The 17,252-nt window shown below is 41.4% G+C and overlaps 1 protein-coding gene across 1 annotated transcript in view; it reads right to left on the bottom strand.

The window, feature by feature from the left end:
• CFAP54 (cilia and flagella associated protein 54) overlaps nucleotides 1-15,987 on the bottom strand; it is a 372,948-nt gene extending 356,961 nt beyond the window's left edge. The window contains exons 1-3 of the mRNA XM_055357441.2: nucleotides 15,638-15,987; nucleotides 5,248-5,353; nucleotides 2,175-2,318 (exon numbers count right to left, since the gene is read on the bottom strand). Of these exons, the coding sequence (XP_055213416.1) occupies nucleotides 2,175-2,318; nucleotides 5,248-5,353; nucleotides 15,638-15,954 (567 nt within the window). The 5' untranslated portion in view covers nucleotides 15,955-15,987. The remainder of the gene's footprint in view (nucleotides 1-2,174; nucleotides 2,319-5,247; nucleotides 5,354-15,637) is intronic.
• Nucleotides 15,988-17,252: the final 1,265 nt, after the last annotated feature.

Genomic DNA, 17,252 nt, shown 5'->3' with positions numbered 1-17,252 from the left:
CACCAAGCCCAGTTATTTTTTTGTATTTTTAGTAGAGACGGGGTTTCACCGTGTTAGCCAGGATGGTCCCGATCTCCTGACCTCGTCATCCGCCCGCCTCGGCCTCCCAAAGTGCTGGGATTACAGGCGTGAGCCACCGCGCCCAGCCAGAATTGAATCAATTGTTGTAAGCTCCCCAGTGGCATTTTAACTTATTTATTAATTCAGATGTGATTATAACCATTTACACAATTCACTCAACAAACGTTTCTTGAGCACCTCTATTAGCCACACTCTGCTAGGCAACAGGGACTCTAGGATGAGGAAGAAATGGACACTGCTCTTAGAGGAGGGAAAACAGTTACAGGCTCATGCATCCAGGATCATGCAGCATTGAAGGGACTGCTGTGGTCACTGAATTGAAAGTATTTTGTAAGGTCGGATGAGATGGTTTAAAATAAAGAAGTGAGGCCAAGGCAGGCAGATCACTTGAGGTCAGGAGTTCGAGACCAGCCTGGCCAACATGGAGAAACCCCATCTCTACTAAAAATACAAAAATTAGCCAGGCATGGTGGTGCGCACCTGTAATCCCAGATACTCAGGAAGTTGAGGCAGGTGAACCACCTGGGCCCAGGAGGCGGAGGTTGCAGTGAGCCAAGACTGCAACACTGCACTCCAGCTTGGGCAACAGAGTGAGCCTCGGTCTCAAAAAAAAAAAAAAAAAGTGAGGCTATTATAGGGGTGACCCAGGCCCAGAAAAAGAGAGAGAGCATTCCATGTATTCCAAGGAATTTGGACTTTAGCCAAAAGGCAAAGTCAATGGGTAGTGGAACAAAATGACAGGTTTCTACTTTGGAAATTAATTGGCCAGGCATGGTGGCTCACACCTGTAATCCCAGCACTTTGGGAGGCCAAGGAGAGAGGATCATGAGGTCAGGAGTTTGAGACCAGCCTGACCAACATGGTGAAACCCCGTCTCTACTAAAAATACACAAATTAGCCGGGCATGGTGGTACGCACCTGTAATCCCAACTACTAAGGAGGCTGAGGCAGGAGAATCGCTTGAACCTAGGAGGCAGAGGTTGCAGTGAGCTGAGATCATGCCACTGCACTCCAGCCTGGGCAACAGAACAAGACTCCAAAGAAAAAGAAGAAAAGAAAGGAAAGAAAGGAAGAAAAGAAAGAAAGAGAAGGAAAGAAAAAGAAAGAAAGAGAGAGAGAGAAAGAAAGAAGAAAGGGAAAGAAAGAAAGAAAGAGAGAGAGAAAGAAAAAGAAAGAAAGAGGAAGAAAGAAAAATAAATTCTGGCAAAATATGAAAACAAAAAGCAGAAGGTAGGGAGTCAAGGCTACAAAAAGGGGAGTAGGAGAGACCTTTTCCCTAACGGGGTGCCAACCTACATCGCCCAGTATTCTCATTCACGTACCTATGGTACAGCCAAATTGAACTGTTCAATTGTCTCCTAAACATGCCTTGAGAGTTTCTGCTTATTAACCACATACGGTTCCCAAGGCCTTGAACAGTCCTCAAGTTTGAAGTAACATAGATTTAGAGTCAGACTGATCAGGGTTCAAACACCAACCCTGCCCATTGCTTTAAGTGGGCTAATAAACTTCCATTTCCTAATCTGTAAAAGAGGCACCTCTTAGGACTTTAATGAGGCTGCAAGATGATAATTCATACAACGTATTTAGAAGAGTACTCAGCACATGAAAACTGCTCAACCAGTGAATCAATGGTAGTAATTAACAAAATACTGGTATACTAGAAATAAAGTATAAATATTTTATATCAATAGATTTATGTTTAATCTCAAGAGTCGCTTTTTTATACTATGTGATAAGCTTTATTTTTCTCTTCTGTAAAATAGGGATAATAGTATGTAACTCATAAAATTACTTTATCAAATTTGCTTTCCAAAGCACTTTATAAACTAAATGCACTCTACAAGTATTAGTCATTAAATAACAACTGCTACATGAATGAGTGACTGCAGTGACTTAATCTCCAAAGCATCCTTACAAAGCTTGATAAGTTCACTTTCTTATCCAGCACTGAAAGTATTTATTAAGCAACTTATAGCACACAGCTAGATGCTATGCTAAGCCAACAAAAGACATTTAGAAGCTGTCAACTAAAAGATACATTGCATAGCTAATCATAAATTATAGCTATTTCAGCTGCTCTTTCATCTTACTGTAAGTCCAGCAGTTTTATCTTTAAAGCCTTTTGGGAAAAAGGTAGCTTTGAATTGAGTTACATCCACTTTATTCTCATCAAAATTGGTATTGAACTGCTGAAGATATCTTCCATAGCATTGTAAAAGGGCCAGTTTGTATTCCTGAAACAAAAGGAGTACTTGATTAAAGTTCCAAAATATCATTTAGCTTATCATTATTAGGTAATATTCATATTATTCCTAATAGTTTCAATGTTGATTATTACAATTATACCATTACTACTGGCTCCATTTTCCAAAAACATAGTATGTGACAGACATTGCACTATACAATGTATGTGCATTATTTCATCTAATTCTCCTCACAATGAGCCTATGTGAGATGGGACCATCATGACCACAAGGATGAGAATATTTACTATGGCACTGTGCATGGTAATACCTACAAATACTCAAAATCCAGGTTCCAAAATTCGGCGTCATCAGATCATGGTAACCCACATACCTAGAGAGGTGGATGAGTAGTCTTGCTTCTCTGATACCTCATAGGCTCGAAAAAGAAAAGAAACGAAGAGCGAGCGAGTGAGAGAGAAACAAAGGAAGGAAAGAAAGAAGGAAGGGAGGGAGGGAGGGAGAGAGGAAGGGAGGAAGGGAAAGGAAGGAAGGAGGGAAGGGAGAGAGGGAGGGAGGAAGGCAGGAAGGAAGGAAGGGAAAGAAGGGGAAGGGAAAGGAAAGGAAAAGAAAACGGAAGAGAAGGGGAAAGGAAAGGAAGGGGGAAGAAAGGAAGTGAAAGAAAGAGAGAGAGAAAGAAAGGAAGAAAAAAAAGGAAAGGAAAGGAAGAAAGAGAAAGAGAGAGGGAGGGAAGGAGGAAGGAAAAAATAAAGGGAGGGAGGGAAAGAAAGAAAGAGAGGAGAGAGAGAAAGAAGGAAGGAAGGAGAGATAGAAAGAAAGAAAGAAAGAGAGAGAGAGAAAGGAAGGGAGGGAGAGAGGAAGGAAAGGAAGGGAGAGGGAGGGAGAGAGGAAGGAAGAGAGGAACAAAGAGGGAACCAAAGAAGAGAAAATAGAAGAAAAAACTGCAGAGTGAGGTGAGCTACTTGCCTCTCTTTCATCTGTCAACAGACTCTAAAGCTGCATCAGGACAAACAAAAAGCATTTGAGCAGTGGGATTTTTATTCATTCAAATTCATGCTTATGTTCCCATCACAGAATCAGATGCCCCATTTCTGTAACCCACAGGGCTCAGTTACCTGGAGGGTTTCAGGGCAGGGGACATAAGCAGTGCTTTCAAAATGAGTCACTTGCAACCCTTCCTCAGCTCCCTCCCCCACAACTTCATCCCCAGGAAAAGCAACTGCCCAAGGTTGAACTGGCTGTCCAGTTACCTAGCCCCTTGGGAGGCATCTTCAGTCAAACACTGTTTTGTTTAAATTTCTGTTAAAGATTTGTTTTTTGCTCACTAATCCTGAATCTTTTCTGCTCTAACTTGAGTCATATAATAAATTCAAATCTAGGTTTAAAAAAAAATTTCCACAAGATGATCTTTACTACAACTAAAATAAAAATAGGGCCTAGAAACCAAAGTAACAAGTTCGTTTTCAGAATTATAAATACCTTTTTTTTTTTTTTTTTTTTTTAGGGACCGTGTTTCGCCATGTTGCCCAGGCTTGTCTCAAACTCCTGGGCTCAAGCAAGCAATCTGCCCTCCTCAGCCTACCAAAGTTCTGGGATTACAGGTGTGAGCCACCATGCCCAGCCTGGCCAACATTCCCTTCAGTGAAAAGTAGATAAAACTTTTTCTTTGTTCCTTTAATTAAATATTAAAATATCCTATCTAGGCCTTTCTATCTAAAACATTCTGAATCCTTAGCTACCAGCCATCTTTAACTTGCTTTATCAGCTTCTAACATACACCTCCCTCCTCCCTCCACTAATATCCACTCCACCCACACAGACATTTCTCAAACAACCCTACACTGTGCTTTTTATTTGTATTACCAGCTTCTTATACTGAAAAGTATAAGGATGGAAAGGGGGCTATCTTCTAATTCTTGTCAAAACTCTTATTCCACTTACATGAATAAAGCTTCCAAGTTGAATCTCACCCAGGTTTCTTTTCTGTAGCTTATCAAGCCCTGTATTTTCAAGTTTCTAAGACCCATGGTCCATTTATGTGGAACTATGGTTATTCTCTAGTTTTGGCAGAAGAAAATAGATCTTAGTTCTTCATTATGAAGTTCCACCACTCATATCCTCTATTTGGTAAATTTGTCTCCCAGACCAAGAGGATTAAAGTCCAGAAAATAGAGAGGGGAAAAATGAAGTTGAGAAACTGAAGATTGAGAAAACACTGAACGCTGCCCACAGCTGGCCTAAGATCCCATTGTCTGACGTTCACATAACTTAGAATAATCTGGACCTAGGCCAGAGTTTAAGGGGGAAACTCACATGATCATTAACGGAAAACCCAGCCATGCTGTGGTCTCAGCAAACCAAGTCCACCGGTCCACAGCATTCCAAGCCCTAGACATTCAGGTAGAACTAAAAGTAGGACACAAACTCAGTCTGGAATACAATACTGAGCAAGAAACAGGGTATGTATGGAATGACTGTTATAATTACATACAGCAAAACATTAAGAAAGAGTTGAAAGAGTTTAATAAACAGGGCACTGAAGCAGGCAACAGAGCTGCAAGGCCAAGAGCCCTGAAGGTTGACCACTGGGCAAGGCCAGCCATATGAAAAACAACAGGAAGTGGTGTCTGGGCTCCTTTGTATAAGGTAGGAACACGATGATTCAGCACTTCCTGTTGTGCGCCTACCACACCCTCTGTTAACCCGGCCACCCTCCTGCCCATCCACAGCCAGCTGCCTGGCTGTCCAGGAATGTCTCACCTCTGGGAAATCTCAACTACAAAATTAAAAAGCAACACTTTTTTGGTTACTGTGCCTTATTAAAATTTTTATGTACTCATTTATTTTTTTCTAAGAGAAAAATCAAAACATGTAAAATAGGAAGGGTATCAGACTAAATACTGTAATAATATTTGGCCAAATGAATTTCTTTTTGGCTCTTTCCTGCAGAGGCACTTACTTTCATTTGACAAAGGCTATCTCCAACCTTCAGAAGCTTTTCGTTGTAATAGTCTGCTGGCAGCCTGGGGGCGTATTTAGTCCAGATATTAAACAAAGAAGTGGCACTGTAAAAATCATAAAATAAAATGACATTGTCAAAGTCTGCAGGAAACCCCAATTAATTTGCAAGCAATCCTTTAAAACTTACCTTATGCTAAAGACTTTCCAATGTGCCTTATTGTTAATGTCCAATTATTAATAATAAATGTAATTAGTTAAAATTATTGCTTCCTACGTACCAAGCATTGATTGCAGCCCTTTACATATTTTTTTTTAGATACTTTACTTCATAGAGCAATTTTAAGTTCACAACAGAATTGAGCAGAAGGTTCTGAGATTTCTCATATATACCCTGTGCCCCCAAACATGCACAGCCCTCCCCATTATCAACATCTCCGCTAGAATGGTACCTTTGTTGTGATGAACCTACACTGACACATTATCACCCAAAGTCCATAGTTTAGGGTTCACTGTTGGTGTCATCCATTCCATGAGTTTGGACAAATGTATATAATGTCTATCCACTGTGAAAATATCAGAGAGTAGATTCACTATCCTAAAAATCATCCGTGCTCCACTTATTCATCCCTCCTTTCCCGCTTAATCTCTGTTAACCACTGATATTTTTACTGTCTCCATAGTTATGCCTTTTCCAAAATGTCATAGTTGGAATCGTATAGTAGGAAACCTTTTCAGATTGGCTTCTTTCACTTAGCAATATGCATCTAAGTTTCCTCCATGTCTTTTCATGGCTTGATAGCTCATTTCTTTTTAGCACTGAATAATATTCCATTGTCTGGATGCATTACAGTTTATTTATCCACGCACATTCTGAATGACATCTTGGTTGCTTACAAGTTTTGGCAATTATGAATAAGGCTGCTAGAAATACTGATGTGCAGGGGGTTTTTTGTTTTGTTTTTGAGATGGAGTCTTGCTCCTGTCACACAGGCTGGAGCGCAGTGGCACGATCTTGGCTCACTGCAACCTCCACCTCTGGGGTTCAAGCAATTCTCCTTCCTCAGCCTCCCGAGTAGCTGGGATTACAGGCGTGCACCACCATGCCTGGCTGATTTTTGTATTTTTAGTAGAGACAGGGTTTCACCATGTGGGCCAGGCTGGTCTCAAACTCCTGACCTCAGGTAATCCACCCGCCTAGGCCACCCAAAGTGCTAGTATTACAGGCATGAGCCACCACTCCCAGCCCAATGTGCAGGTTTTTATATGGACATAAGTTTTCAATTCCTTTGGGTAAATACCAAGGATCACAAGGGGTGAATGTTATGGTAAGAATATGTTTAATTTTGTAAGAAACCACCTGTCTTCCAAAGTGGCTGTACTATTTTGCATTCCCACCAGCAATCAATGAGAGACTTCATTGCTCCACACCCTTACCGGCATTTGGTGTTGTCGGTGTTCTAGATTTTAGCCTTCCTAATAGGCATGTAGGGTATCTTATTGTTGCTTTAATTTGCATTCCCCTGATTACATATGATGTGGAGCATATTTTCATATGTTTATTTGCCATCTGTATGTCTTCTTTGGTGAGGTATCTGTTAAGGTCTTTGGCCCATTTTTAAAATCAGGTTGTTGGCCAGGCACAGTGGCTCATGCCTGTAATCCCAGCACTTTGGGAGGCCAAGACAGGTGGATCATTTGAGGTCAGGAGTTTGAGACCAGCCTGTCCAACATGGTGAACATGGTGAAACCCCGTCTCTACTAAAAATACAAAAATTAGCCAGGCATGGTGGCGCACATCTGTAGTCCCTGCTACTCAGGAGGAGAATCATTTGAACTCATGAGGTGGAGATTGCAGTGAGCTGAGATCAGGCCACTGCACTCCAGCCTGGGCAAAAGAGCAAGACTCCATCTCAAAAAAATTAGTAAATAAATAAATAAATAAAAATTTTTTAAAAAGTAAAATCAGGTTGTTGTTATTGCTGAGTTTTCAGAGTTCTTCGTATATTTTGGACAACAGTCCTTTATCAAATATGTCTTTTGCAAATATTTTCTCCCAGTTTGTGGCTTATCCTTTCATTCCCTTGACAGTATCTTTCATAGAGCAGAAATTTTTAATTTTAATGAAGTCCAACTTATCAATTCTTTCTTTCATGGATCATGCCTTGGTAATGTATATTCAAACTCATCACCAAACCCAAGGTCACCTAGATTCTCTCCTATGTTATCTACTAGGAGTTTATTTTTTATTTTTTGTTTTGAGATGGAGTCTCACTCTGTCACCAGGCTTGAGTGCAGTGGTGCCATCTCAGCTCACTGCAACCTCTGCCTCCTGGATTCAAGTGATTCTCCTGCCTCAGCCTCCCGAGTAGCTGGGACTACAGGCACGCACCACCACACCCAGCTAATTTTTGTATTTTTAATAGAGATGGGTTTTCACCATGTTGACCAGGATGGTCTCAATCTCTTGACCTTGTGATCCACCTGCCTAGGCCTCCCCAGGTGCTGGGATTACAGGCGTGAGCCACGGTGCCCGGCCAGGAGTTTCATAATACTGCATTTTACATTTAGGTAGGTGATCCATTTTGAGTTAATTTTTGTGAAGGGCGTACGGTCTGTGTCTAGATTCATTTTTTGGCATGTGGATATCCAGTTGTTCCAGGACCATTTATTGAAGACACTGTTCTCCACTGAATTGACTTTGCTCGCTTGCCAAAGATCAGTTTGTTGCCAGAAAAGGGGTTTTGATCCAGACCCCAAGAGAGGGCTCTTGGATCTCGCACAGGAAGGAATTCAAGACAAGTCACAGACTGCAGTGGGAAGAGATCATTTATTGAAAGCTACTCAGTTACAGAGTCGGGCAACCTCAGAAAGCAGGAAGATGAACACACTATCTTTGTTTTAAACTCTTCTTATATAGGGGTCTTGTCTACGTAAAAAGCCAAGCTAAGTTAGGTCTACATGCAGGTAGGCCAACAGTGTGACGAAATTTATTACTCTGTTGATTTAAAGGAAACTATCCTCAATGTTTTCATGTGCAGTACGTCAAGGCATAGCTACAATTATCTTGAAGGCATATATTGTTATGGGTACTGGGACATCTGGACTTTCTGCTGTTGTAGGTGCTTGTCTTTGCAGGTATCTTTAGGCTGTTTCTTCAACTGTAAAAAATTGATGACCATGGGTCACGCCTGGCAAGGAATGTGCCTTGCTAATTTTAAAATGGAGTTAATTTTAAAATGCCATTACTCTGGCTCTCTTATGCTCCTGTTTCCCTAACAAGTTGGCTATATTTATGTGAGTCTATTTCTGAGCTGTGTATATTGTTCCACAGATTTGTCTATTCTTTCACCAATGTCACACTATCTTGAATACTGTAGCTTTATAGTAAGTCTTGAAGTTGAGTCGTGTCAGTCCTCCAACTTTCTTCTTCTCCTTCAATGCTGTGTTAGCTATTTTGGGTCTTTTGCCTATATGTGTACCTTTTTTCACTTCATTTTCACAACTCCAAGAAAGGTAATATCAATATCCCAAAGATACAGTTGATTAAGCTGAGGCTCAGTGCATCTATGCTCTTAACGACTACATGAATGAGCTTGCCAGTCTTCTGGAAAGTAAACTCCCTGAGGTCAAGGACCTCAACAATATTATTCATTGCCCAGCCCCAACAGTAGTGAATACCTACTACATGTAGGTACTCAATAAATATCTGCTGAAAGATGAATGAATGAATAAAGGATCGGGAAGAAAACATTATTTGTTCTTGTTTTATTTTTTCTTATGAAGGGCTCAGGGCTCAAATAGCCGGTCAATCCACTTAGAGCTATACTTCCCTCCACCAAGTAAAATAAAAACAAAACAAACAGCATTTTCAAAATGGTTTCTAACCAGAGTTTCAAACAGTAGCAGATCATTGCCTATTTTATTCATTCATTTAGTTAACATTTATTTCTTTCCTCTCTCCCAGAAATTATATATGTCTCTAGGAAAAATCCGAATATCCCTTAACAGGTGTCCAATCCTATCTCATAAATTTCTAGATAAGACTGAATATTTGTGACCCCTCCCCCACTGCCCCCCAATTCATATGTTGAAATCCTAACCTCCAGTGTGGTTGTATTTGGAAACAGGGCCTCTAAGGAAGCAATTAAGGTTAAATGAAATCATAAGATTAGTACTCTGGCCTGATGGAATTAATGTCCCTACAAGAAGAGACTCCAGAGAGCTTGCTCTTTTGTGATATGGTCATAAATTGTTTACAGTCTCCATGCTTGAGGACAAAGCAGCCTTCCACAAACCAGGAGAGGAGTCCTCATGAGAAACCAACCCTGCTGGACCTTGATCTGGGACTTCCAGCCTTCAGACTGTGAAAAATAAATAAATTTCTGTTGTTTAAGCCACCTGGTCTATAGTATTTTGTTATGGCAGCCTGAGGGGGCTAATACAGGACCTAAACTTAAGAACTGAAGATGGCTCTAATACTTATGATGTATGTGTTGGAGTAATAATGGAACATCTAAACAGAAACCTGTCAATTAATTCATTTGGGTAATTAAATAATATTGATTGAGTCACTGATTGAGTGAAGGAGACAATGCATTCCTCTTTCATGAACTGATTAATAATATATTTAGGTAGAAAAATATATGCATATACCAAGTAATAAATAACAATGCCAAATAAATATAGCAAATATAAACCACAGACATTTAAAAGGGGAGAGGTGTTTTGTTTGCTTTATTACCTCTTTCACTTTCATTTGCTGCTTCACGAAATGTCACGGTATGTGAATAAATATAATGAATCCAAGAAATTCACCAAGTCTTACTAGAAGTCTTAAATTATGTAGATGAAATAGTTAATTCTTCTAAACCTTACAGATGAGATAATGATGACTAGGTTTGTTACTCATAAAAGAAAAATACCAGCTTTGTTAAATCAATCAAGATTATATAATAAGAAAGAAAAAATGTCTTTTTTTGTTGAACCCTAAGTTCAGGTTAAGGCTGCTCATTGGGAATAGCTTACATAATGATTAAACCAAAAATATATAATATATACTATAGAATGTACATCATTTGAGAAGAAAATGTTAATGTACTTGGGATTGCTGACTGTTGCTAGATATGTAAAATGTTCTAAAACAGAAAATCAGCCAGGCACGATGGCTCATGCCTGTAATCCCAGCACTTTGGGAGGCCAGGGTGGGCAGATCGCTTGAGGTCAGGAGTTCAAGACCAGCCTGGGAAACATCACGAAACCCCGTCTCTACTAAAAAAAAAACAAAAATTAGCCGGGTGTGGTGACACGCACCTACAGTCCAGCTACCAACGAGGCTGAGGCATGTGAATTGTCTGATTGACTGAACCCGGGAGGCGGACGTAGCAGTGAGCCAAGATCTGGCTACTGCACTCCAGCCTGGGCGACAGAACAAGACACTGTCTCAAAAAAGAAAAAGGAAGGAAGGAAGGAAGGAAAGAAGGAAGGAAGGAAGGAAGAAGAAAAGAAAAGAAAATCATAACTATATAAGCAGAATACCTCAATCTTATGTGCTTATAGCAAAAGCACATTTTTAAAAATGTATCATACTCTTATTTAAAGATATTTCTAGTATGACAATAATTTATATTTTAAATACTATGAATTGTATGCTTATGGAAGTTTCCATAGTTATAAGGAGAAACAAATTTTGATATAAAAAATAACCATCTGTCGTCTAGGCGCAGTGGCTCACGCCTGCAATCCCAACACTTTGGGAGGCCAAAGCGGTCAGATCACGAGGTCAAGATATCGAGACCATCCTGGCCAACATGGTGAAACTCCGTCTCTACTAAAAATACAAAAATTAGCTGGGTGTGGTAGCTTGCGCCTGTAGTCCCAGCTACTTGGGAGGCTAAGGCAGGAGAATCACTTGAACCCCGGAGGCAGAGGATGCAGTGAGCTGAGATTGCACCACTGCATTCCAGCCTTGTTGACAGAGTGAGACTGTCTCAAAAAAAAAAAAAATTACATAAGGGTAATCCTTTGCCAAAACTACCCAATGGAATAAATGCAAACTCTTTAAAATGGCCTCTAAAACCTTCCAAAGTCCTATTATTCCCCTAAATCTCACCTCATACTGTTGTACCTCTTTCACTCTGCTTCTGCTAAATGGGATTCTGTCCATTCCTCCGAAGTAGGAATGGATCTGTTCTGCCAAGGATCTTCCTGCATTTTTGTCCCCCTATTCATCCTCTCTGTTTGGCTAGTCAAATCCCTGGTGTCCTTCTAATCTCAGCTTAATGGCACCTCCCTTACCAATCATTCGAAAGCAAGTCCCCACTACATTCTCTTTAAGCCTCTGCTTTAAGTGTCATCTACTCTGACCACCTTATTGAAAATTGCAACTTCCTATCTTCCACTCCATAACCTCTTCTCTTTTTCTTTTTTTTTTAAATTTCTAATGGGAATAGATTATCTTCTTTTTCTCTCTAGCATTTATCATTTCTTTGTTTTGTTTTTTTGTTTGTTTGTTTGAGACGGAGTCTCACTCTGTCGCCTGGGCTGGAGCGCACTGGCGCGATCTTGGCTCAATGCAACCTCCGCTTCCCAGGTTCAAGTGATTCTCCTGCGTCGGCCTGCCAAGTAGCTGGGATTACAGGCGCCCACCACCACGCCCGACTAATTTTTTGTATTTTTAGTAGAGACAGGGTTTCACTATGTTGGCCAGGCTGGTCTCAAATACCTGACCTCGCAATCCAGCCTCTCAAAGTGCTGGGATTGCAGGCATGAGCCACCGCACCCAGCTGCATTTATCATTCCTAAATTACCATAAAATACACATAATTGATGTTTATTGTCTAGTTCCCTCTCTAGACTATAAAGTCTGAGAAGGCAGAGACTTTTGTCTGGTTCACTGCTGTAGCCAGAGTGCCTAGTAGGAAGCCTGACACATATAAGTGCTCAGCAGTTACTTTCATAGCATTTGTTGTTTGTGAATTGACTGACTCATTGAACATCTATCTCCCTCTCTAGACTATAAGCTCCATGAATACTGACTCCCATATCTATTTTGTTCACCACTGTGTAACCAGTGTCAAGTACATTGCCTCACACATAGCAGGCACTCAGTAAAAATTATTGTATAAATAAAGGCCAAAATTGTGTGAGAGGTTGGACTGTTAAGGCACATGTCAATCCAACGCTTGTGATTCTTACAGTCTTGTTAAAGATGGCGCAGATACTGTACTTATAGACTGGCCCATGTCTACTTTCCTATATGTAATATTCACAATTACTGAGAATATAAGGATAATAACTCTTTTTTTTTTTTTTTTTGAGACAGAGTCTCATTCTGTCATCCAGGGTGGAGTGCAGCGGCATGATCTCGGCACACTGGCAACCTCCACCTCCTGGGTTCAAGCGATTCTCGTGCCTCAGCCTCCTGAGTAGCTGGGATTACAGGCGCACACCACCACGCCCGGCTAATTTTTGTATTTTTTAGTAGAGACAGAGTTTCGCCATGTTGGCCAGGCTGATCTTGAACTCCTGACTGCAGGTGATCTGCCCGCCTCAGCCTCCCAGAGTGCTGGGATTACAGGTGTAAGCCATTGCACCAGGCCAAGGATAATAACTCTTGAATCCTTTCAATACTAAATATTTATTGAATGTTTACTATGTCCCAACCCCCAGGCTAAGTGCCAGAAATACAGCAATGAAAAAGAGACACATTATCCAAAGTCACCAGGGAGCTTACATCCTAATGAGACAGACAATACACAAGAAAACAAATCGATTAAAAAATATAAACCTATGAGTGAATCTGCATTCGATAGGAAAGGCCACTCTAAGAGGTGACAACTGAGCTGAGGCCTGAAAAAAGGAGCCAGATTTTTGAAAAGCTTGGGGAAGAACATTCAGATAACAAAGATGGCAAATATAAAGGCTCTGGGGTGAGAAACACTAGGACCTGTTTCTCTGGAAAGTCCTGAGAGAGAAGTGAGGGATGAGCTGAGCTCAGAAAGGCAGGCAGGGTCAACACCTCAGCCCCTGGAGAGTATCAGAATTCTTAAGTTTATTCCAAAAGCAATGGGAAGCAATAGAAAGACTTTAGATAAGATTTGTAAAGATCATCCTGACCGCTAGGTGAAGGATAGATTGGAGACAGAGTGGCTGCAGGGAAAATGTGAAATGGTGGTGGTTTGGACTGGAACGCTGGTAGTGGAGATGGGGAGATGAAGTTCAAAGATAAAAACCATTTAAATATAAATGTATAAGCCAGGCAAGGTGGCTCATGCCTGTAACCCCAGCAATCTGTGAGGCCAAGGCGGGTGGATCACCTGAGGTCAGGAGTTTGAGACCAGCCTGGCCAACATGGCGAAACCCCATCTCTACTAAAAATACAAAAATTAGCCGGGCGTGGTAGCAGGCGCCTGTAGTCCCAGCTACTCAGGAGGCTGAGGCACAAGAATCGCTTAAACCTGGGAGGCAGAGGTTGCAGTAAGCTGAGATCGCAGCACTGCACTCCAGCCTGGGGTACAGAGTGAGACTCCCTATCAATAAATAAATAAATAAAGCATATAGAGTAGGTATATAATGGGCTTTCCTTGGTCAATTCTTGGTTCTCATCTTACTTGGCCAGTCAGCAGAATTTGCCACAGTTGATCATTCCTTTCTTCCTGAAATACTTTCTCTACCTGCTTCTAGTACACCAGGCACTTAATGGTTTTCCACTGGCCCCTCCTCCTTAGTCTCTGTTGGTTTCTTCTTATTGCCTCTCCCTGTCCATGCTGGAGCATCCCAGGGCTCAATCCTTGGACTCTTCCCTTCTCCATTTACACACACCCCCCCTCCCTTAGCTATTCATCAGGTGTCATCATTTAAATATCATATGAATCCCAAATGTATATCTCATCTGACTTCCAGATTCAAATGTCCAACTACTACATAGTAGCTCCACCGGGATGCTGAATCACATCTCAATTTTTATAAAAGTAAACTCTTGATCTCCCTCCCTCTTGCTCTTCCCACAATACAATTCCACCCCAGGTCTCTCCCATCTGCCATTCTCCCTGTGTGACCTACTTTTTGCACAAAAATCCTCATCAACTGCTCCCATATCTTTCTCATCTGTCTCAAAAGCAACTTTTCCTGACCTTCCCTAACCATGCTTCCCACCACCCCATTTAAAATTGCAACACTCAGGCCAGGCGCAGTGGCTCATGCCTGTAATCCAATACTTTGGGAGGTCAAGGTGGGAGGATCCCTTGAGCCCCCGAGTTCAAGGTTTCAGTGAGCCAGGATTGAGCCACTGCACAACAGCCTGTGCAAGAGTGAGACCCTGTCTCAAAAAAAAAAGATAAAATTGCAACATCCATCTCATATCCTCCATCACCATTCCCTGTTCTATTTTTCTCCCTAGCAGTCAACTCCTTGTAAGATTATTTACTTACATATTTGTTTAGTGGTTGTTTATACCCACAAAAACATATGCTCTATAAGGACATGGATTCTTATATGTTTTGTTAACTTGATGTTTTCCTAGTTCCTTGAACAGTACTTGATATACAGTATGTGCTCAATAAATAGTTGTTATATGCATAAATAAAAAATATTTTATTTTATTTATTTATTATTATTATTTTTTGAGAAGGAGTCTTGCTCTGTCGCCCAGGCTGGAGTGTAGCGGCACGATCCCAGCTCACTGCAACCTCTGCCTCCCGGGTTCAAGCAATTCTCCTGCCTCAGCCTCCTGAGTAGCTGGGAGTACAGGCATGTGCCACCATGCCCAGCTAATTTTTGTATTTTGTATTCATGTATAAATTTTTGGCTCGCTCAAGGGTTTCACAACTTTCCATGTTATGAGTATATAAATTTGTATATGGAGAAAAAGGAATAACTTTGAGGTAGCTCAGGTTCATGAAGCTAGCTCTTGATACAATGAAGTATGTCATCCTGTGAACATGTGCACTTTAATTCCTTCTTATACTGCTATTAGGATTACAGTGACTTTTTCTTAATTTTGCTATTCATTCTGCGCAACTGTTTGCCTTTTTTGGGAGTTCTATCACCATGTTATTACTGCAAACTGCAAACTCTTTTTAAGGTTCTTTCCTGCTTATGTTACCATCTTTCTTTTCTGGTCAAATAACAAATGGTGAGTTATGAAACATTTCTGTGTAGATTTTTATTTTGACCTGAGCAGGAAGCCAAGATATAACAGCTCCCAGGAATTAAGGATTGTTAAGAGAGACGAGTCTCCACTTCTTAAACTTTGTCTCTCCTGGGCCCTTCAGCCAGCCCCTGCGTCGGCAACGCTGAACCATCTCTGGGGCCACCACCTGCATCCTCCAGCCCTTTCCAGGGGTCCCTCCTCTGGCCGGCGCCCTCCCCAGTGCCCCGCCAGCGCTTACCAACGCCGGCGGAATTCGTGCTTCTCTTCCTCCGTGGTGGCTAAAGCCTTCTTTTTCCTCATAAAGCCTAACAACTCCTGGATCTCCTTCTCACAAGAGGCCAGGAGCGGGTTTTTCGCGTCCAGCGGCCCATAAAACACGGCTAGGGGCAATGAGTCCTCGGGGCAGGTCCACTGAAGCAGCGAGCTCCGGGAGCTCCCCTTCGACTCTGGGGGCGACCTCGAAGTCGCGGTGGAGGTCGGCGGAAGTTCTAGCAGCGACCCCGAGGTGGTAGAGTCGTCTGACGGAGGGCTCGAGGGGGCGCCCTGCGCCGCCATATTGACGCGCCCCGACCCACCTGGAGTATGTGTACACGCGGTTGCCTGGCGACGGTCTCGTGGCAACCGGGCATCCCGTGCGCATTCCGAGAAACACAGCGGCCCCTGGAGGGCAGAGCGAGAAAGAACCAGGTCCAGAAAAGAATGATGCTCCTGAGGGTGTTGCCTGGTTGTGAGCTGGCACCGCTGTATGAAATGCGAACAGAGAATGTTCTGAGCAGAGCGCTGGCAAATATTAGAGCCAAAAATTTAAGGTCACAAATCCAGACTATACTCTTTATCCATGTTGGCCACTTAATAACGATAATGATGACGACCATGACCATTAACGTGTGTCAGGCATTAAGCATTTGAAACATGTACTTTCATTTATCTCATTTAATCATCATAACTACTTTACAACTTAAGATACTATTAGTATATCCATCCCACAGTTTAGGAAACCAAAGCTCAAGGAGGTTAAGTCATTTGACAAAAGTCAGCGTACAACCGTAGCGTCAGCGACCAGGTCCTCCAAAGGGATCTTGTGACTCCAAAGCCTGTGCTCAAAATGAATAGGCTGTATTGATCACTCCCCAAAACAAAGCTTATTAATCAAATTAAAATTAGAGAAATATCTGACAAGCAGTTTAAGAATCAAATACAGTTGGCCCTCCAAATCTCGGGTTCTTCATCTGTGGATTCAAGCAACCCCAGACTGTAAATATTCAGAACAAAATTAGAAATAACAATACAACAATAAAAATAACACAAAAATACAACTATTGACATGGCATTTATACTGTATTAGGTATTACTAGTTATCTAGAGATGATTTAAAACATCCTGAAGGATGTGCACAAATTATATGCAAATACTACAGCATTTCATATCAGAGGCTTGAGCATCCACAGATTTTGGTATCTGCAGGTGTCCCCCACAGATAGCCAGGGAGTACTGTATATGCAGCTGATCCATTCTCTTTCCTCTATCTGTACCTTGAGGTCTGTAACTGTGGACATGATGTCTGTGCCTCTAATAATTATGATTACATCTATTTATGCACATTCCAGCCTTACTTTAATTATCTCTATATTCTAAATTAATGTGCATTTTGCTCAACCTTAACCATAGGACATTAATACATACTAGTGGCCTGAAGTGTTAACTCTCAAAATACTTTGCATTTTAAACAGGGCTTTTAGGAGACTTTACTTCTGATGGGGAAACTACAGACCTCCAGGGAAATACTTGGGGAGTTTATTCTTTCCCTGTGTATTATAGGCAAAAGTCAGAGTTAAATTTATTAAAGTATGAGT

The sequence above is a fragment of the Gorilla gorilla genome, chromosome 10 (assembly GCF_029281585.2).
Source record: "Gorilla gorilla gorilla isolate KB3781 chromosome 10, NHGRI_mGorGor1-v2.1_pri, whole genome shotgun sequence".
Classification (NCBI taxonomy): Eukaryota; Metazoa; Chordata; class Mammalia; order Primates; family Hominidae; genus Gorilla; species Gorilla gorilla.
This window is presented reverse-complemented; position numbering and strand designations above follow the sequence as displayed.